Genomic DNA, 27,415 nt, shown 5'->3' with positions numbered 1-27,415 from the left:
TTTTTCTTATCGCAGTGGAGAGGGGGGAGAGCCGAGCCGCTCCGGCTGCCCACGGCAAGGCAGTGGGGGGGGTTCCACGGCTGGAACAGGTCCATGGCTTCAGGATGGCCGTGGCCCGGCCCGGCCTGGCCCAAGCAGGGCCTGGCCGGGCCCACTGGGCCCTGCTCGGGCCCTGCAGCCACCTGTCCCAGCGCCGGAAACGAGAGAGAGCTTGGGGGGGAGTTTGCCTATTCTTAAATGTGGATCACAGAGGTGATCACAACTTTAAGTGGCTTAGAGAATTGTCCATATTCAAACTGGCCAGCTGATAGGTTCTATCAGTTCCCAGAGGAAACTGTAAGCACCCCTTAGCAAGGACGTCCCTTCCGGGACTATGCTTGCTAACCTATGACACACAGTGACTTATGAAATACTATGAAGATCTGGTTGTTACAGAGTCTTTCCCAATTCTCTAAACCAACATGATGATCTGACAGAATCTGAACCAAAACTGATCTCAAAAGTAAACATGATTCTTTGTTTACACAATTCTGTATTTAAAAAAAGTCCATTTTAGATAAATTCAACTGGATATAACTAACGGAAATAATGCCAAGCATATCATCACAGAGCTCTAACAATGCCACCTTCCTACCTAAAATAAGGGAGGATGAAACACTGACACATAAAAATGTTGAAAGTGAATGTTATCAACACCAAAATCAAAAATAGATACAGCTTCCCAGAAACTTAAACCTCTGGTCATTCATTGTTCCAATATAGTGATGGAAAAACTACCATCAATTCTAGATAGAGAAAGGTCAGGAACAACCAGTATGGCACTAGATTTATGAAAGGCTTTACACCTCAGGCAAACAACTAGCATCATTTGAAAACTAGAATCAAAGCACTTCAAGAAAGATAAGACTGAAGACTTCCACAAAATGTTCCAAGACCCTTTTCAGTTCCTTAGGGACATTTTTTTAAAACAGCTATATCTTCTGAAGAATTTGAGAAAGGAGAGTTTAACCCAGTGAAGAATCCTGCCCAGTTACAAAAGAACATACACATTCGCTACGTTTAATGTGATGTTTGCGTCCCATTAATATTCTCTCTGTCATCTTGCATTGACTGTTCTACATAATGGTTATTGCAGATGGAAGCAATACCAGCCAGAATAAACTGACATCCTAACTTCTTTTACAAAAAGTGTCTCAATAAGACAGCTATGAACACAGCAGAGACACTCAGGACAAACAAATCAAAGCTCTGCATGCCAGAAATAAACAACCATGCCCAGCTCAGACATCAACAAAAAAACAGCAAAACCATTTTCTCACAGAAGGAATGTGTGTTGGATAAATATTTTCATACAGTATTTCAAAGTCACTCTCTTCCCTGTCCCAGGGGAAACAGCGGCCAAAGAGAGAAGCTACCTGATCATACAGAAACTGCTAAGCAGTCAAAGGAAGAAAAAGCAATCATTAACATGAAGAATTCTCAACCTGAACATATCGGGTTCTTATTGTTTCATGACACTCAGAAAGAAACGTTCAATTTTTCTCGTTCTACACAAATCAGACCTACAAACGTTCTACACAGATCAGACCTTACTACTCCAGGTAAGATACAAATAGAGGGTCTGGCAAATCTGTAAAATACAATTTGCCAAGACCATGGATGTTTTGGCCATGAAGTTCAGTCCAAAGCTACTTCTGGGTCTAGAAGTGTATTTGCAATCTGACGATATCAGCTGAAGTCCCCTTCTCACATGCTTCATGGCACAAAAATGCAATAAAATCCTAGAGAAAAACTAAAACCATTTATGAACAGCATAACGTGTTTTCATCACACTTTGAGAAAGGTGTGGCTTCAGCATGAGATCTAACACCAGAGAAATGACTGTATCTCACTTCATTAGGGGAAAACATCTGTGCAGCAGTACATTATAAGACACAGCAATTTCCATTTGAAAATCTTGCTTAGATGGTCTTGCATAATGTGTGATCCAAAGTTTTCCTAATAATGTTAAGTGACTATTTTTTCACCACACAAAAATGTCTAGAGCTGTCAGTCTGTAACTAAGCTACTAAATGTTCTATTTTTAATTCCTTACAATTGTCACAGTTGTTGACAAATACTTCACCACTAATATCAACTTAATTACACTTCCGTTTCTCAACTCTTGAGGACTTTAACTGCTCTGAAAGATGTGAATGTAGTCAGTGCATAAAAAATGATGTTTCCCTGGAATGATGTGCATACAGTATTTGATTTCTGTATAAGGAGTTTTAACAAACACACATTTTAAAACACTCTACTTACACGGGGATGTTTTCATAGGCATCTTCAAAATTTTCCTGCAGAAGAAAAAAAAGAAGTTTCAATCTAATGTGCATGTGTTTTGTAAAACAGCAGAAATTTACCATTACCAGATAGCACTTACTTCTGCAACATACAGTAATTACCAGAATATTCACAGCCTACTGACTATTTGTTAAGCTTTCAGTGCAAATCATTATACAGAGAGATTTCCTATGGGCCTATTACATCAGACTACAGCTAAATTAAACCAAAGATCTTTTCCTTTTCAGACTCTAATCTGCCATGTAAATCACAGAAGGCAATACAGGCTTATGTCTCAGGAGTTTGTGCAGCACATCTGATGTATTCAGGATGCACTAGCTGAACAGTATATCTACACATGAAATAAAAAGTGTTCTGTGCATATACCTGATATGCAGCTTGGCCAGAGTGTATACAAGAGATGCATGGGATACATGAGAGACAGCGTGCACATACAGCCAGCTCACACATTAATATTTTGTGAACAGCTTAGTCCAGAAATCTAAAAGTTGTTTCTTTCCAACTAGATTCAAAGCTCTTTCAATCTAGGTTCAAATTTCAAATTGAAATAGACGAACAAATGCACAAACGTAAAAATGAACAGAACAGCTCATCTCAAAGATCACTTATTTCTGTATCCAGTTTCCAAAATTGGGCTGTGGAAGTGTGTAGCAAAGACACATGGGCAAACGGCCCTCCCTCACATATCCCTCTCCACCTCACACTTTTCAACCTTTGGCAACTCCGAGAATTTCAGGACTAAATACAGTTTGGCCATTGGGCGATTTTCAGTAGATCTCTGTTCCAAATACCAGTCCAATTGCCTCGATCCCAAGTAGACTGTTTTATTCATGAGTTACAACATTAATAAGCAATTTCATGAGCCTGACATCCATTTTGTGCAAAATAAGAATTTCTACTTGAACTTGGCTCCAACTACCTTTGTTTAATCATCCCTAGCTTTATATATATTCAAAACCAGTAAAGAATCAATTCGTACTTGCTCTTTCTTTGCCACTTACAATTTTGAAAGCCTTTGCTACATCATCCAACTCATCTCTCTTCCAAGCCAAAGACTGCTACCTTACTCAGTCACTATTCAAACAGAAACTATTTCCTACTTGTAACTGTGCTTTCTGCTCTTTCTGTAAGAAAAACTGGAAGCATGATGGAAGAGATTTTTAACATATCCCAGCAAGGTATCTAGAGGAGAATGACTCCCACTTCCATACAACCCTTTTCAGTTAGCTGTAGAGAGTCATAACATCTCTCCAGTGTCTTCTTTTCTCTAGGCTAAACATCCCCAGCTCCCTCAGCTCCTCCTTGCAGGACTTTTGTGCTCCAGACCCTTCACCAGTTCCATTGCTCTTCTTTGGACATGCTACAGCACCTCACTGTCTGTCTTGGAATGAGGGGCCTAAACCAGAACACAGAATTTCAAGAGTGGCCTCACCAGTGCCAAGTATAAGCTTGGAACTTAAAAGAACTCGGAAAAAGCCAAATAAATGATCCTCCTGATCTGAGGAGAACTGGAGTTTCAAAAAGCTGAATAGAAACCAACAGGAACATCCTGAACAGAAACTCTGTTACCCACGTCTCAGCCCAGACACTGACAGAAGTCACTAGTTTTCTAATAAACTCCTTCTCTAAAGACTAGTTGCCTCCTTAAGCCACTTCTGGAGACAAGAGAAGAAATTCAGCAGAACAAACAAGCAAAACACACTTACAGCTTTTTGAGCACAATTCTATTTCTCCTAAGACAGCAAACTTGAAAAGCAAAAGTCAAGGACTTTTAACTGTCAGGTACTTACTAAAGAACAGTAATGACTAGAAGTTTGCATGCAAAAATATCTGTGATATGAACCTTTTGCAGGCTCTTTCAGACCTTTATACAAGAGCAACACCTACATACAGGAAGAAACAGAGAGAGAACGTGCATTCTCTCTAGGTAAATGCCTCCTTTGCCTGGTAGCTTCTGAATTTTGATCCCTGTCATCCACACTGGTCAAATGGCTGTCCAAACATTTAAAAGGATGAAGTACAACCTCAGTAGTTTTCCCCAAACACCAAGCATAGGGAATAGTCACAGCCTTTCAAGAGGATCCTCAAGGAAGCTAAAAACAACATCACTGAAGGTGGCTTCCATGCTAAAAAACCCCAAAACAAAACAAGAAAAAAAACCTCAAACCATAGGTTTTTCCTTAAGTTTCCCACATCTTCCTACTCCCACTGCATGCAAAATGGGTATTAGAAAATATTCAAATGGATATCTTGGTCCCATTTCCACAAACTCACACAAGTTTGCAGTTGACTCTACAGACTGTCAGAGATTCCCGATGTATAGACAAAATCTGGAGGCACTAGAAGAGAAGCCCAGCTGTTTTCTACTCCATTCCATGCCCATTACAACAAAAGAGTGACGTGTAAAGAAAAGGACTGCAACAGAGTTACCTAGAAAAGCTCCTCCCTGATCCAAGTTCTAGGACTGATCACATTCCTATCCAGATATAAAAGGTTTAAAAAGTACTCAGAACATACTAACTTTTTCCCCAGTAGTCTGGCAAAATCTACTTGTAAATTAAGCCTGTTTAACAAAAAAATTGAGTGAAGTTTAACATAAAATACACAGCATCTTAAAGACCTAAAGCCATATTTAATATACAAATGTGTACAGGTATGCATATAATATATGTCGATATAAAAAATAAAATCAAGTGATTGACAAAGTTTGTCTACTCTTCAGAATACAGAAGGAGCCCAAAAACACGAACAGATACATTCTTGTGCATTTAGTTAAAGCCTAGAAAGTTTCTATTTTCAAGTGCTCATTCCAACACTGCAAGTTCCAGCTGACGCAGCTGAAATGCCACAGCAGTTTCCAGAGGTGCTCATTCATTTTGGTCTACAGTAAAGCAGACTACTTAATGCAAGGGAAGTGTTTTTACTGAGCACCAATGAAGGGCATTGTCAGGCACTAGCCATGACAAGTTCCTTCAAGACTAAATGTGACCTCTACACTTTAGCACAGTTAGCACAGAACATCCCTTCCATTATTCACATGGTGGAATAGACTGAGCTGGATGCAGTCCTTCATTCATTTCCTCTGCCTGATCCAGGTCGGTCCTGCAGCAGGTCCCAAAGGTCCTGCTCCAGTATGTCCTTGCTATAATGGCGTCCTGTCCACGGGACATGCACACAGCAGAAATCTTCAGGAAATATGAACTGTAGTTAAATCCACAAGAAGGACAACAAAGCCTTTTTTCAGACATTCTACTCAGAAAAATAAATATATGCACATGTAAGGTAGTACCAAGAGAAAGAGTTTAAACACTATGACTCTCAATACAATGCTAGTTCATGCTGCAATCCACAGATTTTTAGTGCAGTTTTTCCAGAGGACACGTTAGTACAAGAATTTAAACCACATAACTATACATAAAGCTGCCACTAGATGGCATGACAGAAACTGACTCAGACCTTTCCAGATTTCAGAAAATCCTTAGCCCAGTATTTAACAAAATAAAGCTGTCTCAAAATTATGTTTCTTGAAGCGCACAGCTTTTTGGGGTTTTTTTGGTTGATAAGTGCATTGTTTCTTGAAATCTTTATGATGTATCCTTTTCAAGATGCAAGCAGACTTAAAAACAATTAAGTTTACATAAGTTAGAGATACTAATATTTTGTGAAGCGAAGAATGTCAGTCATACAGAGACATAAATGGTCACAGTGTACTAACTGAAAAACTGAAGAGTTCCTGTCCTCCAGCAATGAGAGCAGAAACCATACACAGCAAACACTTCACCTCTCAAGCCTCACAAAAGTAGCATCTAAGGGAGACTCTTCAACTCCTGCTGCTACAACTTCAACTAATATAGGACCATCTATCAATATCTACATTTTTTTCTAATGCACTGGCAAAATTTCTTGCCTTGCTTATTAGAGAGATCCTAATATCAAATGTGAACTCTGCTCTCTTCCACATTCATCATAAATCAACTCTAAGGAAATTTCAGACTACATCCTGTAAGTCCTAAATTTTTCTTTTAAATTCACTAACTGTTTTGTCAAGCTAAACACTGCTCTTTTGTTTAAACACTGCTCTTTTCCAAGTGAAGCAGGCCAACTTGATCAATCCAAATTATTCCTTTAAAATCCAGATTTATGACAAGATGACTGCCAAGTAGGGTATGAAGCATCTAGGTTCCCCCCACTGAAAACAACATAACTTCAGAAAATAGTATCTAGATACACCAGCCACAATTTGGAGTCCACACTGATTGGGCAAAGAAAAAAGCCCCACTGAAAGCATTAGCTCAAAAATATAAACATAACATGAATAAGGGTCCTTATTAATTCAACAGACAAATGAGAAAATAACAATGAAAAAATTCTCCCCAGAATTTAATACTACTGCTATACCACATTACTTGTCCTTGTCATAGCTTTTTTGTCAGTATTAAATAAACAACAGTTCTAAGATTACTTGAAAAACCATAGACTTACAGTAACACCCTCGTTGGGAAGCCCATATATTAAGACATTGCAAAGGATGGGAATCTATGAAAACAGTTACATATTTAGCAAGCACATGCACTTCAAGATGCTTTTGAAAAACAAAACTTCTATTCAAATATGGGTACATCTAATTACTTTTTTACTCTTTTGCCTTTTGTAATTCAGTCCCATCTCAAAAAAATTCATCCTTCTCAAAAAACAAATCATTGCTAGGTGAAAATTATGTACAATAAATCCAGTCCTTGGCCTCAGGCATGCTGCCCTGCCTACTCACTGCCTGCAGCTGTCCATAGGAAGCTCAGCTACCAGTTTGGAGGTTGGTGACTAGATTCTACATAAAGAGAAAAAAGGCTTCACTGAGAGATCCAAAATTTCTCAACTGAAAAGAAGGGATAACACTGAGCACCCAGGCTTGTGCAACTTTAAAATAAATAAGTAATCAATGTCTCTCTTGTGTAATTACTGGCTTGTTGCACACCAGTTAACAAATCTGATTTTTGTGAACAATAATCTGAAACATCGAATGTCAGAAACCACTACTTCACAAAAAAGAATGATGGAGATGAACAACAGAGCAACTCACTGGTCTTAAATTACGAAAGTTTAGCTTGTGATACTGCTCAGTCCAAAACAAATACATTCAGCTAAGAAAATTGGGTTTGATTCACCTGCAGTTAGGAGAAGTAGGGTAACACACCTACACACATCTACAAACTGCAGACAGTATCTGAACAAACTAAAAAAAGAAAAGTAGTTCTGAGAACTTGACTCATGAAACATAATCTGTTATGGACACCTTTCCTGCATACTAACAATCAGATGACAGTGTCACAAGGACAGAATTCAACTGTTGCTTAAATGGGCAGTTGCATGAGAAAACACTACTTAGGACTGCATATTTTTCCACATGTCAACAAAGAAAAAAACCCAGCATTACAGCAGGACCCAAAAGCTAATTTGTCACATATCTTCAGCTAATTCAAAAAGTATTGATGTAAAGAATAAGTATTTTGATGAGCCAAATAAAAGTTGATTTCATCTCAAAAATACAGGATGCTTTTCACTTCCTAATATTTCTGTTGAACTGACAATACTCCACATTATAAAGGACTTAAAAAATCCTAACTTTTTAGCTGCTTCATTAGACCTCATAGTAATTTCTTACAGAAAAGAGCAGTCTACTCTACGAACCAGCAGAAAAGTAACATGGAAGTTAAACTACATCTTTACGTTTACCATCAAAAAAATCTCCCAGACACAGGGGAGAAACATCATTTCAATGTTGTCTTGGCAGAGAAACAAATTGGGGGAGTAGAGGAAGGAAAAGATATCTCCAACTCTTCATCTCTGTCACACATGCTTTATTTGACACTTTGACACCAGATCCTGGTATTAACAATTAATAGCCTAGGAACAGAAACACATGAATAACACTCAGTTCAAAGGGGAAGGAGATGATGAAGCTGTTACAAAACAGGAAAATTATTTCCCCTTGCCAGAGACAGAAATAGCCTTGAGGCAGCAAGAATGGAATGGAAATGCACAAGTTCTGTTCTATAATCAATTCTCACATCAGAAGTAAAAAGTGAAATTCATTTCTTTAGAAGAAAAAATGCCCATCTTTTTGTGCTTAGTTATTATTTCAGACTTACTGGTTTGAACTATAAACATAACTCATCTGCTTTTTAAAAATTCTCAAGATTATTTGCCTAAAATACCAGTGTTTTTCCAGAGAGCTGAGTGGACAGACAGTGGTGGCTGTTTTGGAGGAGCTGTGTTTTCCACTGCAGGTGAAGAACTTCAGCAGTCAGAAACCAAAGATCAAGCTTGGTAATTCAGACTTACTTATTCACTCTCATCTAAATGGAACATTCCACATTCAAGACATGGTTGGAGGTCATGCTTTAACAAAAAAAAAAAAACAAAAAACCAAAACAACAAAGTAAAACCAAACCACAAAAACAAAACAAGACACCAAATACCACAACCCCAGAAACACACACACACCAAGAAGAAACCAGGAATTGGTAAGGTAAAGCTCACTTTTGCTAGAAGTTAGGTTAACTAAAGAGCTGATGAACAATTAGAAATTAAAACAAATTTCAGTGTCATTTAGCTCAAAAATTAGATGTCAGTAACCACAAGAACAAAGGTTTCTCCATTACAGTCTGGAAAGCAGTGGCCTTTTCATGCTGCTGGTCCCCCAAACATTTCCAGAAGATACAAGAAAATTGAGTCTTAAAAAAAAAATCTACCCTCCATTTTCTACAGAGAACAGAAATTTGCAATGAAAACAACTGCTATAATTAAGAGCAGCTAATTGACATGTTATAGAAAGTGGACAATTCCTACTCTGCCTTCAGCTGCAGGCAAGCCAGACAATCCTTAGACAGCCATACTGTATAAACCAGGGCAGGACCAAGAACAAACCTCAAACGAAGGAACTGCAGTCAGATGTCGTCGGTCAGGCTGGTTGCGTACCACAGGCAGCCTCAACATTAAGGTTTTTCTGAATATACTTGTAAAGATGGGGCACAAGGCAGTCACACTTTAATAAACTGACATCAGTCTCACTTACTCTGAACAACTGGATGATCTTCTACTGTTTTAAACACCTCTCCCTCATGACTGAAAAGTGGAAATCAGCAGATTCAGTTACACACTCACCAAGGAAAGAAAGCACCATGACTACTTTACTTTAATTGACATACAAATGGCTGCTGTCAACAATTATCCACGTTCAGATTCATATCCAGAATGCTGCACATAAAAGCAGAATACAGTTTCAGTTAAAGTTCGCTAAACACCAGCACAGCTCTCCTTACTGTTTACAGTGGCACCTTCTTGCCATTTGACCTGCAGTTGCTTCTGCACAGAAAGCACTTCTAAGAGGCAGAAGAATAGGGTAGCAGCATAGAGCTTCACTGCTGCAGTAAAGCTTTGATCTTCCTAGTTGATCATCTTTCCTGTCCGTCTCACACAAACCTGCTCGGTCATCCCCAAGACCAAGGGAGTGTCATGTAGTTTCTATTTGTTTGAAAGTGGTACTAGAAAAAAACAAACCAAAATGCAACAGAACAAACAAATGACATACTCAACCAAGAGTACAACATTCAGTACCTTTGTACCAAAGTGCACTCCTCATTGAAAATCTCTACAAATATTGCATATATCTCTATTCTGGTCAGCTTCATTAGACAAAACTGATTGCCTAGCAATCCTAAACTGAAAGACAAGTACAAACAGACACCTTGTCTGGATACATCTTCCTATTGTAAGAAGAGAGACTTGAGAAGAACGTGAAGGCAACTAAAGAGCCTGAGAAGATAGAGAGGATACATAAACATTCACCTCAAACCAGATCACTAAGTTTGTGTTTCCTAGCCATAGGAAAGATTATTCAATCAAATTAACTCTTCTTGTAGCAGGCAAGCCTCTAAGTATTGCAAGAGCTTTGTGCCAATATCATTAGTTTTCATAAAAACTTGTACCATCATTCACTCATTTCACTGAAATTGCAAAACACCACACTGAAATCAAAGAGCATTTTAGGATGCTATTTATTATGTCCGTAAACTTAGCAAGATCTCTGCTACATCTTTCTAGTCCTAATAATTCTAACACCATAACCAGCAAGTACTAGGTACATCTGTATTTTCCAGGACACTGGACGTAAACATGGATGAGATATCACGGCTGAAAGACCAATCTGATAAAGACTTTCCTACTTTTAGCCACATGCCTTAACAATAAAACTTTAGTAAACTTCTGCCAGCTTCCAATTAAGACTATTCAGTTATTATTATCATTCAGTAAAAGACGTAGACACAATAGAATTTCAGAGACAGGAACAGAGGGTACTGTCAGACACTAACTGAAGGTAAAGCAGCAGAAACAGAGCAAGTGCTTACTCTCTTAACTTGCTTGTAAGCAGTCAAGGCATGAGCAACTTGAAAGTCACTAGCCACACTGCAACTCAAACCAAAAACCTTGGTCTTTCCCATTCTGGCAAGGTTAATATTTCCCAGCCAGTGACTTACCATCTATTCGAGTTCATAACTGGCTATCTTCTATCAAGTTTAACTTTCCATGAGTGGGTAACACAGAAACTTCAGCTCAGTTTAGTCAATGGATCACTAGACAGTCTGCTGATAACAAAATGTTATCACTTCAAGAGATAGGATGTCAGTAGATAAGAAGCCAAGGTACTTTTTGCCCTCACTTGAGTCAACACAACCTACCAAATAAAGTAAAAGCTACATAAACAGGAAAGAAAAACGCAGTTGAAATACCCATTTAACAAACACCAGAAAACACAGCTCTTCTTGGAGCTGGAGTATCTTGCTTCCTGTCTCATAAGGGTAGGTCTATTTAGCAGTCCCATCTAACCTTCCCACCTTCATTTCCGTATTTCAGTGTTTGTGATGCGACTGATGAGGCAGAACCTGACAGTTTTTAGTTACACATATCCAACTTATATCAGGATGGACCAAACACAAAGATATACTGAAAGTCAAGCTACAGTTAAAAATTAAGAGACAGTTTTGAATCAACATAAGAAATAGACACAGTGGAGTCTACCTCCCAGTAAAGTAAAATATAGATAGCCAAGAGGACGAGTGCATTGTGTTGTCCTGGACTTTACTAAGCAATTTCATATAAAGATGCTTGATACTTACTGCTTCCAGTAAGTATCTAAAGCTACCCGGAAAAACCCTAACTATGGTTCACCATGCACTTAATATAGACCTATCCACACAAAAGCCAATTACAGCTTCTTTAGAGGGATATTTTGACAGTGTTCCAGAACGCTTACCAACTACAATGTAATCAACAACCCTAAGTAAGTCTCATTAAAGATATACTACCATGCAACTGGTGATATTAATACTTTCCAGAGATGATGCCAAACTGGGGAACAGAATAGGTTTACCTCATATTAAAAACGATTTCCCTATGATTAATAATGGCCAGCTTTGCCTATAACTAATAAAAAAAGATTAAAGGGGCATTAAAATGAGCATCTTGGGTTTTAACCTTCCCCTGTCTTCCTCAGGTTAAATATCCTCTTGACTATACAACTGGTTACTCATTTGTAAATAATGTGTCAGCAGTTGCTGCATATTTAGCACCACAAGGTTACAGTTAAAAGCAATTTAAATGGTTTTTCTTAACGGTTTCATTTTCTGTAAAAGAAGATCTTGCTTCAGTAACAGTAATTCCAACAACCCTATTTTTGATAAAATTATTCTTACTTCAGAACATCAAAGCCTCTATATTTTCTGATCCATTAGCAGTACTAACTGCAGTAAGAGAAGAGACCTTTAGAAGTCAACATTATCTAGACTTAAAAGTGGCTGTAATACAGGATTAAAGCAATGACTTTTGTCCAGAGCACAGCTTGTTGTCTCTGTGCAAGACCAGCTTCCATCTCTTCTGGAAAACACTTTATTTATTTTCATTAACAGAAAAGTATTGTCTCAAGGTTGTGGTAACTTAACTTCATTACTAGTCTAAAATTACCTAATTATTAACTGATTTATGTATGTGTTCTAGAGAGTTTGTTCTTTCCACCAGAAAAAAAAAGCCAGACAAACACCTAACACAGAAATACAGCGTCACATTCAGACCAAGTGTCACATTAAATTACACTAAGCAGAATCAGATCTTGATTTAACCAGCCATTAAGCTAAAGTGTTAGTTCTTCCTGGGCTCTTTACAAGTGAACACAAAAAGAACACATTCTCATTTAAAGTTACAATAATTCTTACCAAGAAAAAAACCCAGAAAAACCTTACAAGTAACACAAAAAATTCATTAACAAAGTAACAGCCTATTAATGCCCCCTAAATTTTGGTAATGTGTCAAGTGTTCATGAAAGTCTACAGCTTTCCTTCTTCAGTCAAAACCCCCCAATGGTATTTCTTCAGGCATTGCGGGACAGCTGCATGATCCAGAGAGACACGGAACAGACTACACTGGTGCACTGAAAGCAGCCTGTTTCCCCGTCAGAAGTTGTAACATTTAACACACATTGACAGTTGTAGTTCCACCCCTCGGCATGCACATCCCCCATACAACTTACTGACCTCTTGGGGAATCTATAGCCTTTGAAAGTTCTAGCTGGCATGTAATAACAAGGACAGGATAAATGCACAGTTGTTACCAGATTTGTCACTCCTTCTACCCAAAGGGTCAGTTTACCACAAATGTAAGTTTACAGTATGTCAGTGCGTCTAGGCAACCATTCATGCGCACATGCTCCCTCCTCCTCCTCCTGAGTACTCATGGGCAGTCAGAGTTCCTCTACAGCAAGCCACACCACAGAAAGTGTCTCTGGCTCTCGTGAGTCACACTGTGCCAAAGGAAATCCCGCATCACCACACGACAGTCCAATCCAAAGCACTGAACCTCCCTGTGCACGCTTCTTCCTTCCGCCAGCACCCAGAGACACAGAACATAAAATAGCCAAACATGTTACAAGAGGCGTAGAGAATGGCTTTTAAATTATGGAAGGAGAAGTATCAGACAATTTTTCCAGGCTGCCAGGAAACTATTTATGTCATAGCTGATCTCTGCCTACCGCTGGTATCTTTATCCATTTTCACTACAGCCCACAGTCATTATATTCTAGAAAGTTTTTATCAATTTGTAGAAGCTGTTGCAAAAGTCTTTGAAATTTCACACGGATTTTTTAATTACTTCTTCAGACCACGCCAACACTTACCAAAGGGTGAGTATTTTTTAATGTTAGAAAGATACCACTTAGGCCAAATTCTGCAACTATTAAAATCTAAGTTCAGCAGCTACCAGACCCCATCTACTGAAGAGACCAAGTGCTATGGTATGATCTACAAAGATACAAACCACAAAACTAATACAGAGTTTAGCCTCTCAGCATAGAACTGCTTTATCTCCTCTACAGCAAAGATCAGACCCAAAACAAAGAAAACGGACTAGAGACAAAACTTTCAGTCAAGGACAAGAGGAGCATGTTTCAGAGACAACTGCGAAGGCAAGCTCTACATCCTTGGTTGCCATCACAAGATGTAACCTCAGCTTCCCCTTCCTGCACTCCACCTGCCCTCCTAACACCAGAGTACTTCCACAAACATCAAACACAAAGCAACATGTTATGCGGGTTTAAAAAATAAAAAAGAAACTAAGCCAAAATATTAACCACACTGGATGTCAGCTCTTTCAAGGATGTCAGGTGACTTCCTTTCTCTACTCCACTGGAAGGAGACACACATACAGAAACACTGACAGGAATACAAGGCAACTGTACAAATGCCATTAGCCAAGATAAACTGCTTTTTGTCGAGAAACTAGCTAACACAGGACCACAAACTACGTCCCATGTTGCAACTCAAACTACTCAGAGAAAGCACATAAGCCACTTCTACAAAGCAATCTCTAGTCTTTTTCCCCATGATCCTTTTTTTACAATACTTTCAGTTGTGCTCAGGCACAGCTACCTGTGATGACACACACGTAAGCTGAACATCCTGTCTGATTCAGCACGAAACTCCCAATGCAAGGCATCATGAACACAGAGTTGTACAGTCTATCCAGTAAGTACTTGCTTACTTTCCATTAGAGACATGAACATCCTCCTCTTCACTCACACACATTACTATTTAAAATTACAAGCACACTTTTTCACTGTTCCAGTGTAAAAACTCACAACAAGCACTAACTGAGAAAGCAGTTAGGAGTTAGTTCCATGGTGGAACTCCAAACTGCAGAAGAGAATAAATACAGAGCACAATTTCCCGGAAGACCCTCCTACCTGGGACCTGATTTGTGACACTGGCATGACCCTATATTTCTGTTTCCAGTTCACAAAAAAGAACAAAGCCAGGAAAACCTGCATTTAGCTTGCACTTCTACTCCAAACATATAACTTAATATACGCAGCAGCTAAAAATCCCACCGTTCAAGTAAGTAAAATGGACTTCTAAACAGCCTACCATTTTTTTTTTTTTACTTGGGTCTTAAGACTCCTTTGGTGTCACTTGCTGAGAAATATGCTCACTGTGAAGCTTAACTATACAACTTCAGCCATCCCTTCAATTCGGCATGACTTGAAATTACATAGTTCACACTAATCAGAAAATACAGCACTTTGGCAAAGCATCAACCCAAGTTTGCCATCTTCTAAAAGTGAATGGCCATGAGCTACCCCATCCTTTCCAGAGCTACAACCATACATGGCTCTTTAATCCAAATTACATTAAAAGACAGACACTGAGCCACTACTGACTGTCTCTTTCCCAAGGTTATGAGGACACTTTGCTTAAGCTCAGTAGACCACACCTTAACAGAGCCAGCTACTTCAGTGGTGTCAAGTAGGACTATACAGGACAATATGTTTAACTGGATTTCGCAGAGCTGCACACATTTTTCCTGCTCAGATTCTCGATCTGGACACAGCATAGATTTAAATATTCTTTAGCACCATGCTGAAACCACCAAATCTTACCTTAAAATTCCTCTTCTGGTCCAAACCACACACTTAAATTTAGGTAGACTGCTTTGTCTCCAAAGTTTAGTTACTAAGCTTTTCACACTTCCCTTGACAAGAAACACAATAATTAACATTTTAAGATTATATCTTTATCATCTATTAACAATAATACAATATTTAGATTTAAATGGCTCAAACACCACTGTTCTCCCTCAATGCAGTTAACAGCATTACTTTTCAAAATACTTTTCTTACTGGGAAGAGACAAAAAAGCTGTACCTCAGGAAGTACTCAGTTATGCTACAGTTTATCAAAAAAGTCAAAAAGCACTCAAGCTTCACATCCCACATTATATATGGCTTTTCTCAAAGTCATTATTTTAAATTGGTTTTGCAACAAATTACCATTTCCCCAAATTAAAGTGGGAGGGGTTTGCAGAAAATGTGGAATACTTCAGTTTTTGCAGGTTTCTTCAGCTCCTTCTAGCCAGCTGAGCTAGAACAACCTCGAAGATCTGTGTAAGATGCCTCCTCTGCTGGTTTTGGCTGGAGTAGAGTTAATTTTCTTCATGGTGGCTGGTATAGGGCTGTGGTTTGGATTTGTGCTGAACACAAGATAATACAGAGATGTTTTTGTTATTGCTGAGCAGGGCTTACACACAGCCAAGGCCTTTTCTGCTCTTCATATTCCAGTCTGGGGAGGAAGCTGGGAGTGCATGGGAGGTTGGGAAGAGACACAGCAGGGGAAGGAAATTCAAACTGACCAGACGGGTATTCCAGACGATACGGCATCATGCTCAACATGTAAACTGGGGGAGAAGAAGAAGAAAGCAGGGAAATGTATGGAGTGACAGCATTTGTCTTCCCAAGTCACTGTCACCTGTGATGGAGCCCTGCTGTCCTGGAGATGGCTGAACACCTGCCTGCCCATGGGAAGCAGTGAATTAATTCCTTGTTTTGCCTAGCTTGTGTGCACAGATTTTGCTTTCCCTATCAAACTGCCTTTATCTCAATCCACTAGTTCTCTACCTTTTACCCTTCTGATTCCCTCCCCAGTCCCACTGGTGGGGGAGTGAACGAGCAGCTGCATGGTCTGTTGGCTGGGCTTAAACCATGATAAACCTAAAAATAGGTGGATTTACCAAATCCACAACTGGTAATTCTACTTCTCCATCATATTTCCAGTGGCAAGCTCAGGTTTTGCCACAGGACCATAGAGTAGCCATTTAACCATAAATTACTATACATACTAAAGGGAAAAAAAGAAGAAAAAAATATTAAGTATTTTCCAGCCCTGGAAACTTAGTAAGTTTGCAGAAAAGGAAAAAAAAATACAAAAAATTAAAAAAACATGGCACAGACATGAAGTTACTAAGTTACCTAGCTGCTTCACTGGATTTGGTAACAACAGTCCTAAGAGAGAGAACCCAGATAAAACATCTTCATCCTCATCCATTATTTCTTGGTGACAATAAAAGTGAGTGTGATGTACTCTATAATCACTATAATCACACTTCGCACAACTAAAGCTAACAGAAATATTTCTTGTTTCCTCTGGGCACCCACTACAAGTTACAGACAAGTATTCCTACTCACCTACTCAACACTACACTTTTTAGAAGAACCAGTACTGCCAAGAGGTGCTGGACACACAAATTACTATCTTCAGAAACAGGTTTTCCACAAACCTCCTCTCTGTTTGGATGACAGACTGTCCTCATACACCCTCCAGTAAGAGGATTTCTGCAGAACAAGAGTGTGTGTGAGGTTAACTTCTGGGGATGACAAGAAATCAAAGCAGTGCTGCACACCCAAACACTGGCTTGCAAAAGTTTATATACCACTCTATTGCAAAGTGAATGCATAAGAGAACTGGAGTAAAAACATGATACACTCTCTGCATCATAACCAAAAATACAGTTGCTACTAAGATTAGATTATCTTGCTTTAGTATGTGGTAACAGCATTACTTCCTTACTCCAGAATAAGATGACAGGCCAGTCTTTACTCACTTGATAAGAAAACTTTACCGTTACCACTTGGCATTTGGGCATAAGTCCACAGGTCTGTGATATTTACTTACTGTTGACTTAGCAGAAACCTTTTTTTGAACCTGAGAGGGCTTAGAAAAGCAGAAAGAATTTTTAGCTCTCACACACAAATTCTCACATTTCTGACTATTTAAGCAGACGCTTGACCAACTGTGGCACACAGATCTTGGCCACGACCAGGCTTTTATCAGAACACACATCAACAGCAGTGTGTATCCAACTCTCAGACTGCTTCTCAAGACTTTAGCTGCACAGTTTTGCTCCCTTTTCAAAGTGAGTGCAGCGATCCATCATTTATGTTCCCTCTAATATAATACTGTTTCTATTGATCCAGAAGAAACAGCATGTGTTAAAATTACTGCCCACATAGGTGTGCTGGGCCGTATTCCTGCCAGCCTGACACCAGCAACTGTGATCTTATCTCCGCCTCCTGTGCTGATGCCACACAGGAAAAGAAAGCCATACTAGCTGCAATAGCAAGGAAAGTTTCAAATAAGTCCTTATGGTTAGGCAAGCTATAGGAGATTTACTTAAGACAGGAGGCATAAGATCAGACATGCCTATCACCTAGTCCTACGTTGAGTCATCCTGGTCCATGCTGCTAAGTAACACATAGTCTGCCAAGAAGCAACTAAGTTCCTTTTCTATTTCAACACACAAACGGGCCCAACAAGAACCTTTATCCAAACCAAGGCATCAACTTCTAGCAGTTTCAACAAGGTCATCCAGTCTAAAGGTTTTTCCAAGCATATTGGTGCCAGTATGTCAGCAAAAGAAGAACAAATATTTGCAGAATCAAACGTGTTTCCACAAATTCATAACTCTCACATAAATTGACTGGAACTACAAGAAACAATCCATTCCCCTTTAAGCTTATATATGAAACAGAACTGTCTTTCTAGAGCTGTGGATGGCTCAACTCCAGCAGTGCTCAAGGCTAGGATGGACATGGCCTTGAGCAACCTGCTCTAGTGGGAGGTGTCCCTGCCCTGAGAGGGAGAGTTGGGTCTAGATTATCCTTCATGTCCCTTCCAATCCCTTAACATTCTGTGATTCCACAGTGGCTGGAAGCTTTTGGCTACCATTACCAAGACAACTGTACAATTTACAGCTGTAATGACAGTAACTTCCACTGCTCCAAGAAAAGGCTACATTAAAAGATATTGGATGCTTCTTCCCACAGTAGAATAGAAGCAGTTCAATATACAAAGAATACCCAAAACCTTAAGAAAAAAAGCTAACTCTCCCTTTTGGTTATACCATTTTCCATTCATATACAAGTATCACCACCTCATACCCCTCCTCAAAAAAAAAAACCAAACAAAAACCAAACCAAACCTCAGAAAAGAGAAGTAAAAGCAAATTTACTTCCTTTTTCAAATTCACTTCATAGATGTATAGCTTTCCCAGTTTACATCAGTTCTGCCTCCCTAAGAGGCACATGGTGCTTCCTACAGTGACCCCACCTTTTCCCATATCTTCTGCACCTTTTATCTCTTGCTCTGAGAAGAAACAGCTCACAGGTTAATAATAGTGAATATTAAATGAGAAAATTTAATTGGAACACTCCATACTCCTTTTTCCCTCCAGAAAATCAATAAAGGCTTGGTTTTTTTACGTACCCAGCTTTCAAATCTGGTCATAGTCAACCAAGGAACTCAAATGCACGACTCTAGGAAGCCAAATAAGAAATGGAAAACACAAAAACTAAAAGTAAGCCATCTCAGAACAACATAGGTAGTATAAAACTGGAGTACATGTCCTTACTTTGAAGAGTAGTCACAAGGAAGGACAGTACCTTTCAACAGGTACACCTGTAAGTAAAGCAAAGTTTTATTTGAACTTAAGAACCTCAGAATACTGGAAGGGGAGACAGCAACCTAATTTTATTCAATAAGAAAGAAATTACTAGTCATGTTTAGTTTTCCACTTGTGCTGCTGAAATAGAATGGTCCTCATGTTAGATGCAGATGTGCTCTGACACTAGGAAAGACCAACACAGACAGGAAAAACAGATGAGCCATGTGCCAAAGCAGAACACTCTGGAAAAAGCAAACAAGAGGAGTACAAATTTTACATTCTTCAGTTGAGCAAAGTCTACTTCTCAAAGAAATAAAACCATACAAGTCAGATGAGGATGTTTAAAAAAAAAATTATCCCTCAAGAGAGAAAGCATCCCCAGTACTGCTTCCCAACTCTGTATTTCCAACACATTCTTCAGTTCTTAAGGTGAAAAAGGCACCACAGTAGCTCACTTTCAGTTTCTCAAAGTCTCTGTGGAAATGCAGCTACCACTGTCTCTCCCTGCTGAGACTCTTCTTCCAGGCTGAAATTACCACACGAAACTTGTGAAGAATCCTCAGCATAAACATGAGAGAGGAAATACCCAGTGCTGCACAGTTCTACAATTTATTCTAAAAGCGCATTATTATACTAAGCTACTGATGTAAAGAAGCATACCACTAGCAAGTTCTTTCATTGTAAATGCAGCAGCTGCTGCAGCAGTGGATTAAACCCTTGAGTACTTAAACCAAGTACTAACCGGGTTTTGAATTAAAGACGATGCTGGTTTCATTTGAAATTAGCTCTGAAGATCAACTGTCCAGGCTGGTAAAGCCAGCCTATACAGCGCTTATCCCTGCTTGGGCAGTTCAAGAGAGTACAACATGCATCGTAAGACCTTTATTACCTCTATTTTCCTTAATAGCTTAGTTTAGAGGTGAGGCACAGATTAGCTGAATTGGCCAAGCTGTCCTTAATAAAAGCCTGTCACGGCCTGTACCCACAACTAAGCCGGCAGCTAAATACATGCAGATGGTCTCTCACCCCACCACACTTCACATCCCCCACCCCACCCCTCTGGCAGGGCTGTGTTTCAACCCCAGGGCAGTCAGTTTCAGGTGCATCTGACACCTCTCCAAGTGAAAGCAAACTGTGGCCTACACTCTGCTGCCAAAGGGATTGAGAAAAATGCATTAGCAATATCAGTTGCATACCACCTGGCTGCCTTTGATTCCGGCTGTTATTGAAGTTCCAGCATGTCCAGTACAGCAGGACTCAGAGGTGGTGTGACTTCATTCAGGCCACAACAGTTTACTGTCAGTCTTCATTCTCCATAGGACTTCCACACTGGCCAAATGGGGCTGTTAAAGCATAAGCAGGTCCTTCTGAGCACTCCTGGGCTCTGGAGTTGACCAATCAACTTCTGGGCGAGAATCATGGTGTCTCTGCTGGGGCTAGGAGAGACACCAAAAGCCCACTGGTACCCTTTTGGGCCCCTGAAATGTACTCTCCTGAGGTACTCATCCTGTGCCAAGGATGCACAGGGCTTCTGGAGCCATCACAGTGCTTTTGCCACTCATTCCCAGTTAGGCTCACTTCAGCCTCCAACACAGACAGCTATTGAGATGACCTTGTCACTTGAGAAGTACAAATAGGTTCTGTCCCTTTATAGCTTGCCTATGCACTGGTGTCTGCTAGAGCCGTATACACCTGTGGGTCTGACATGCTAGGCCATCCGATCTACAGAGTCCAATAAAAATGGTTGTCCCTCTCCTCCACCTGGCTGGAGCAGAGCCCCTCCACTCCTGGTCACTGGACTGTCCACTTACTTCATATAAAGAAAACAGGATTAGAATTTCTTTCCATAGAATTAGGAATAAGATAAGACCTTCCACTCTGGTGAACTGTCCACTGGAGACAGAAGGAGCAACTTTCCTGGTAAAAAAACCATTTGGGATTGTTTTTCCCTACAACTCAGGTACCAATTCCTCTAGGGTTTAAGACAGGTTTTCTATCCCACTTTCTCATGTCTGCTCTGTGATCCCTCAGATAAAAACAGAGAGCAACCCACTGGGTCTACCCCTCTACATCCTCTCTCTTGAGCAGAACACTTACTGTTAATAGCAGAGATACTGGACCATACAGATGGAGAGTAGGATCTATCTTCTTTTTGTTGCTGTAACTTCTGGAACAGTTTTTCCCATTTTTCAAGCAGTTTTTCCACAGCAAAGTCCATAGTGACTCAGTACTGCCAGAACGGGCAAGCCACTCTGCCACCATCACTGCCTCTTTGTCCCCCCAGCTACCCAGCCTTGTCTCATTACCACCAATAAACTGGCACACAACGATGGTGCATGGTGCACGCCACACAAATTACCACCACCATGGATCATGCACACTGGATTTCACCTGGATCTGTGGGTAACTGCACATTGTTTTCATCATAATAAATGATCTCTAGCATGGCTAATTCCCTCAGGTACTGGACATGGTGGTCCACTTGCCTGGGTGACATATAACATCTCCCTTGAAGAGATACCTTTCCTTCACACTTGACAGGAGTCACCTCCAGAGGCTGATGACTTGTGTCATTTTCCTAATTGCCTTGTTAATGCCCCCTTCTGCAGGAAGCAATCCCAGCTGCTTCCCTACCCTAAAATTCCAGGCTACTAGCCCTGTTATTGCAGCACCAGAGCAGGCAGATAACAATGCGCTCATCTGGATGATGGCTGAAGTCACTTCACATATCCCACGGCTCACTCAGGGACAGGTACTGAATTGTTCTCTCTTTTCTGTCTTTTTGTTCTGCTCTTGGGATAGCCCTGCTTCACCCAACTTTACTATGAGCTGACTTCTGTGTCCATTTCTTCTTGTTTATACAAGTGACTGATACCTGTAAGGGTTGTTTCAGCTGCAATGCCTGCCACTGGAGTTGGAGCCTGTCACCCTCTTGTCAGATTTGAAGACCTTCTCTTCCCTCCGAAGGTACTCAGTAGGACTTTCCCCTCATTAAGCCATATTGGCTCTGTCCAATACCTGCACTGTCCTTTGGGTGTTTTTCAGAAATTCCCAGAATACTGTTCTCCACACTTACCGGTCACTGAAGTAAGACTGAGAGGCCTGTAGTTTCCAGGATCACCTTTGTAGTCCCTTCTCTTGGGAAAAATGTTAGCCAGGTTGCAATCAACCTCTCCAAATTCCCAAGACCATTTAAAAATCACTGAAAGAGATCTTGCAATGAATGACATCAGCCAGCTCTTTTGAGTACTCTTGGCTGAATCCCACCAGGCCCCACAGACTTTTAGGGATCCAGCTGGGAGTTTTTCATTGTCATAGCCATGCTCCTCCAGCTCAGGGTGCTGGGACATGCTTAGTCCATTTTCAGTGTTGACAAGAGAGACAAAGAAAGCATTAACATCTCAGCCTTGTCTATGTCCCTGTTTGTGAGGTGACCATCCTCATCCTGTAATAGGCCAATGTTATTTTTGCACTGTCTTTTGCTACTGATATATCAAAGTAAAAACCTTTTTTTTTTTATTCTTCTGACAGTCACGGCCATCTTTTAACTCCAGCTGAGCTTTGGCTGCACAAAATTTCTCCTTACAGTGGGGAGCATCTCTGCATTCCTCCCATGTTACTAACACAATGCTTTTAAAATTTTATTCTAACGTGTTCTAGTCAGGTTTGTTATTATCTGAACTTATCATACCTATCGGGCACCAGAAAAAGACTGTCATGTTTTAACACCAGTCAGCAACCAAGTATCACACAGCCACTCATTTGCTCTCCCCTCTTGCCAGTGAGACAGGAATGAGACTGGGGGAAAAGGTAAAATCCATGAGTAGAGATAAAGACAGTTTAATAGTGAAATAAAGTAAAATAAATAATAATAATAGCACAGAAAGGGGTAAAGAGGAATAAAACCCAAGAGAAAGAAGTGATGCACAATACAATTTCTCACTGCCTGCTGACTGATACCCAGACTGTCCCCAAGCAGTGACTGGCCCCTTCCAGCCAACTCCCCCCAGTTTATATATTGGGCATGATGTTCAAGGGTATGGAACACACCTTTGGCCAGTTCAAGCCACCTGTCCTGGCCATGCTCCCTCACAGCTTCTCCTGCAACTGGTTGCTGGCAGCACATGAGACACTGAGAAAGTTCCTGTTTTAGGGTAAGCACTACTTAGCAACAACTGGAAATCACTGTTATTCAAAGGATTCTCACACTAAATCCAGAACACAGCACAGCACCAATTAACTCTATCCCAGCCAAGGTCAGGACAAAGCCCTAGAGCTGACCACACCAAGGGTACCAAATCACCTTCAGATCTGTGTATAATCTTTAGTCTGGCTCCCTTTGGCCAAGCAAGGAATTCTTTTAGCATCTAGATGCTTCTTGATCATAAAAGTTTATGATCACAAAGGTCTATTCTGTCTAGCCACAACCCTCAGATGCACAAGGACCCCGGTTGGGTTTGTGGGTTAATTTTTTTTAATTGATAGGGAATCCCCAAGTAACCAAGTAAGCTGGCTTTAAGACTTTGAAAAACCAGGGCAGCAAAGAGTGAACTTAATGGGAAGCAGATCTGGCCCGCTATTTTAAGTAATCTTTAGACAGGTGGGGGGGAGGGGGGTGGGGTGGGAAGAGGGTGGATGGGGAGAAGAATTAAAGTTTTGCTTGAAGACTCTCCAGTGGCTAGGAATGCTTTGCCCTTAACGTTAACTATATCTGTCCTAGATTTCCAATCCATTCCAAAGGAATACCGGTATTAATTCTTTTATGGGGTGAGTTCAGTGTCATATAGTGGTTTAAGTGTCGATGGTATATCATGTTTGAGTTCACAACTGGCCACACCATACGTGGATACTTTGCACACAGCAATCAGGAAACTGCCTCCTAGTAGAGAATGATCACACTTCAACACCAGGGAAGTAACAGTGAACTCAGGAAAATCGTGAGTTTAACAACCATTTATTTTCCCAGATGGCATACCCGTAACACTACCTCATTCATACAGCCTCTTAGGTCTCTGGTTCCTCTTGGTGGGTTTCTTTTCCTTTAAATAAAAAACACCAATGGACTAACACACTTGCGTTAGTTGGGTTAAAAAAAATCACAAGATTTATTTACACTTCATACCATTCCCACTCCTGTTCCCACTGGAAAGGCACAGCTGCAGGACAATGAGACATAAATCAGGAAAAAAAAAAAAAAAAGATAAACATGGTATCTGGCACTTCCTTGAGCTGCAAGAAGCATAAGGAAAAGCATAAATTTTTTTCAGGGACAGACCGCAGCAAGGGACAGCTACCTGGTACCTTATGCTTGGACTTTAGAAGAAGGGTTCTTCTTTGTATCCATCCTGTTAAGTAGGAAACAACTTCAACATTTAGCCTAACATATTCCTCTTCAAAGCTTCAGGGGTGAAGAAGCATTCACAAGTCCCTGCAAAGCAAAATTCTATGCTAAAAGCTATGTTCATATAGTACTAAGCATGTGCACTTAAATCAGGAAGCAGAGCTCCCATCTGCCATATTCTAAGTAAACAGTATTATTTAGATGCACGTAGCTCATAAAAAAAAGGCTTATAGTAGTGTTCTGCTACCTTTGTTTCTCAGCATCATAGACACTGCAAAAAAAGCTAAGACGCTTAAAAACAATTACCACATGCATGAAATCACAACAAGCTTATCAGTAAAGAGACTACAGTGAACCTGTAGGCAAGGACAGTGTACAGTGGTCTAGACAACTTCTGTTACAAAAGCAGTGACCATCTCCAAGATCAAGACAATCATCTGCCCTTTCCTCCTGAACTCTGGAATCTGATCAGGAAAAACTGAAGTACTTTCTCCATTACCACTACAGGTCTGTTTCAGACTCCAAAGAATCAAGCACTAAGCAAACCAAGCACAAGCAAAGAGCATGACGTCTTTTAGGCTTAAACAGAGAAAACTACACTTTTTGCAAAGTATTGCTCAAATAACGCCTCTTTCATGTGCTTTTATGCCCACCTTTCAATTTTTTTTCTTGCCAGCTTCTTTTCCTCTAAAAAGCATTAACACTTAACACCAAACTCAATGAAGTATATTCGTTCCTACTGTTCACACAGAACAGCTGGGCTACAACAAAGTTGCTGAATACCTGTTATATCAAGTCTGAATTCTGACTATTTGCTTACTGAGAGCTGCGAGAGCTAGTTAGCAACTTTTTTTTCCCTACTCTGGAAAAAAATCTCGGCTTCACAGAGATGACTCTATGATTTTGCAGTGATTCACTCTAGTACACAATGAGATTCAAGCATTTCACATCCTCTTCACTGCTGCCACATATAACCTTAGGAAATAGAAACTTTCACAGCATGTTCTGAAATACAGGCTAACATATATTCCCGTCTTCTAACCAAGAACAAGAACAAGCTAGTTCCACTGAACTACACAGCATAGCAAGTCCTACGTAGACATTAGTCACTTGCCCTGTTGTACAGAACACTGCCACACCTTAGACATCGGGCACTGAATAAAACCCAGCCTATCACGTACTCATTCATAAATTGTCTTCAGCAAAATCTGGGCAGCTGAAGAAGCTGCTGGATGCACGCAACACTAAAATCGTTCATTCTAGACTGTGCAGTCCAAAATCAAGTCAATATTCCCACACACGCATGCCAGGACTGCGATCTACTGCGTTTTAAAGCACGCTCCAGTTAAAACTCCTTCAGTTTGGCAGTACCATTCCCAAAAGCTCATCTAGGACAATTATTTACAACCACCAGCTTCCCAGAGGTGTTGTCAAGGAACCCTGCTACTGTGTTCTCCTAGACTGACAAGACAACAAAGAAAATCTTCAAGTTCAAGAAGCGATCGTTTTAAGGGATTTCTGCCTGGGCTGTTTCAAGGACCTTTTATAAAACAAGGGCGAAATTACAAACGCAGCTTGCATCAACAACAGCTCTGTCCGACTGCATTTCCCAGACCGAGAAACTGCCCACGGAAGACCCCACGCCCACGGGGCCCTCTCCGACACCCCGGCAGCGAGGCCTCGGCCGCGGTGCAGAGCCGGGGGTCGCCGCTGCCCGCACACCTGTCCCTCGCCCCCGAGCGCGGGTTCGCGCCTGCCCGCCCGCCCGCCGCCGGGAGGGACGCACACCGGAGCGGCGGCACGGCACACTGGCACGGAGAGCGCAGGAGCTGGGGTTAAAGGAAAATTTAAAAAAAAAAAATTAAAAAGAAAAAAAAAAAAAGCAAAGGAGGGGTCGCGGGATGCGGGAAGGGGCTGCCCGCGGCCCCGCCACCGGCACAACTTTCCCCAACTCCAGGCGGCGACTCGCCCCAGCGGCAGCCGGGCCTGCCCCTGTCCTGTCCGGCCGCCCGCCCATCAGCCTCCACCGCGGAGCAGGTGGGCGACAGGGACGGCCACTGCAGCGGAGCCCTCGCCCGCATCTCCCCCGCCGCCGCCGCGCCGGCGGGGACGGCCGCTCGCTGCCCGCACGCCCGGAGCCCCTCGGCAGTCGCCCTCCGTTTACCTCCTCGCCGCCGCCGCCGCCGCCGCCGCTCTCCTCCGTGCCGTTTCCTACGCTCGCCATGTTCCCTCTCCGCTGCCCGCCGCGAAAGATCTCTGCGGCCGCCGCGTCCCGTCCACTGCTCACAACCCAGCGGCGGTGCCGCCCCCCGCCCTTCCCGGCCGCCCCCGCTCGACCCGGCCTAGTCCGGCCCGGCCCCGCTGCTCCCCCCGGTCCGCGTGGGGCCGCACCCTCCGCCTCCTCCTCCCGCCCCGGCCACCCCGCGCCTCCGGCGGCCGCGCCCCCTCGTTTGCATGGCAGGACCAGGACCCGCCCCCGCCGGTCGCGCCCCGCTGGGCCTTGGCGTCCGCCCGCGCCGCACCGCCCGCGCTGCCTCTCGGCCGGGGCGGCACGGGATGTCCCGGAGCCACCGGGCCCGGGGGCGGTCGGAGGGTGCGTCTGGACGGGTCGGAGCAAGCGGAGCGTCGTCCCAAACTGGTGCCGAGGCCCCCGTCCTTCCTCCATCCTGCAACCCCATCTCCAGCAACGCTGCGGCTTCGCGCCACCGTGATGGGCTTCACTGGCCGAGTTGCCGCAAAGATTCTCGCCGGCGTTCCCGCGGTGTCCTTCCAGTCCCCGAGTTTCGTGAGCGGCAGCCCGGTTCAGCACACCTGACCCAGCGCAGCCGGACTGGTGTTCTGTGCCGGGCGGCAGCAGCCTCCGCCGGGGTCTGCCGCGCCGCCCGGCCAGCTGCTCCCGGGCAGGGCAGGGCGG

At 41.9% G+C, this 27,415-nt stretch overlaps 1 protein-coding gene across 3 annotated transcripts in view; it reads right to left on the bottom strand.

Moving 5' to 3' along the window:
- Positions 1–26,833, bottom strand: part of TTC39B (tetratricopeptide repeat domain 39B) — a 76,816-nt gene extending 49,983 nt beyond the window's left edge. Inside the window, exons 1-2 of one of the 3 annotated variants that reach the window (XM_042012682.1) lie at positions 26,666–26,833; positions 2,305–2,339 (exon numbers count right to left, since the gene is read on the bottom strand). In XM_042012682.1, coding sequence (XP_041868616.1) covers positions 2,305–2,339; positions 26,666–26,725 — 95 coding nt within the window. In that variant the 5' untranslated portion in view covers positions 26,726–26,833. Of the gene's footprint in view, positions 1–2,304; positions 2,340–15,325; positions 15,380–26,665 lie in introns of those variants that run through there. The other 2 variants (XM_042012680.1, XM_042012683.1) reach the window with 2 other exon arrangements.
- Positions 26,834–27,415: the final 582 nt, after the last annotated feature.

This window comes from Corvus kubaryi, unplaced genomic scaffold (genome assembly GCF_017639235.1).
Source record: "Corvus kubaryi isolate FWS band 111438036 unplaced genomic scaffold, C.kubaryi_AGA036_p1.0 split1-37296, whole genome shotgun sequence".
NCBI classification, from domain to species: Eukaryota; Metazoa; Chordata; class Aves; order Passeriformes; family Corvidae; genus Corvus; species Corvus kubaryi.
Note: the sequence above shows the minus strand (reverse complement) of the source record. Positions and strands in the feature narration are given on the sequence as shown.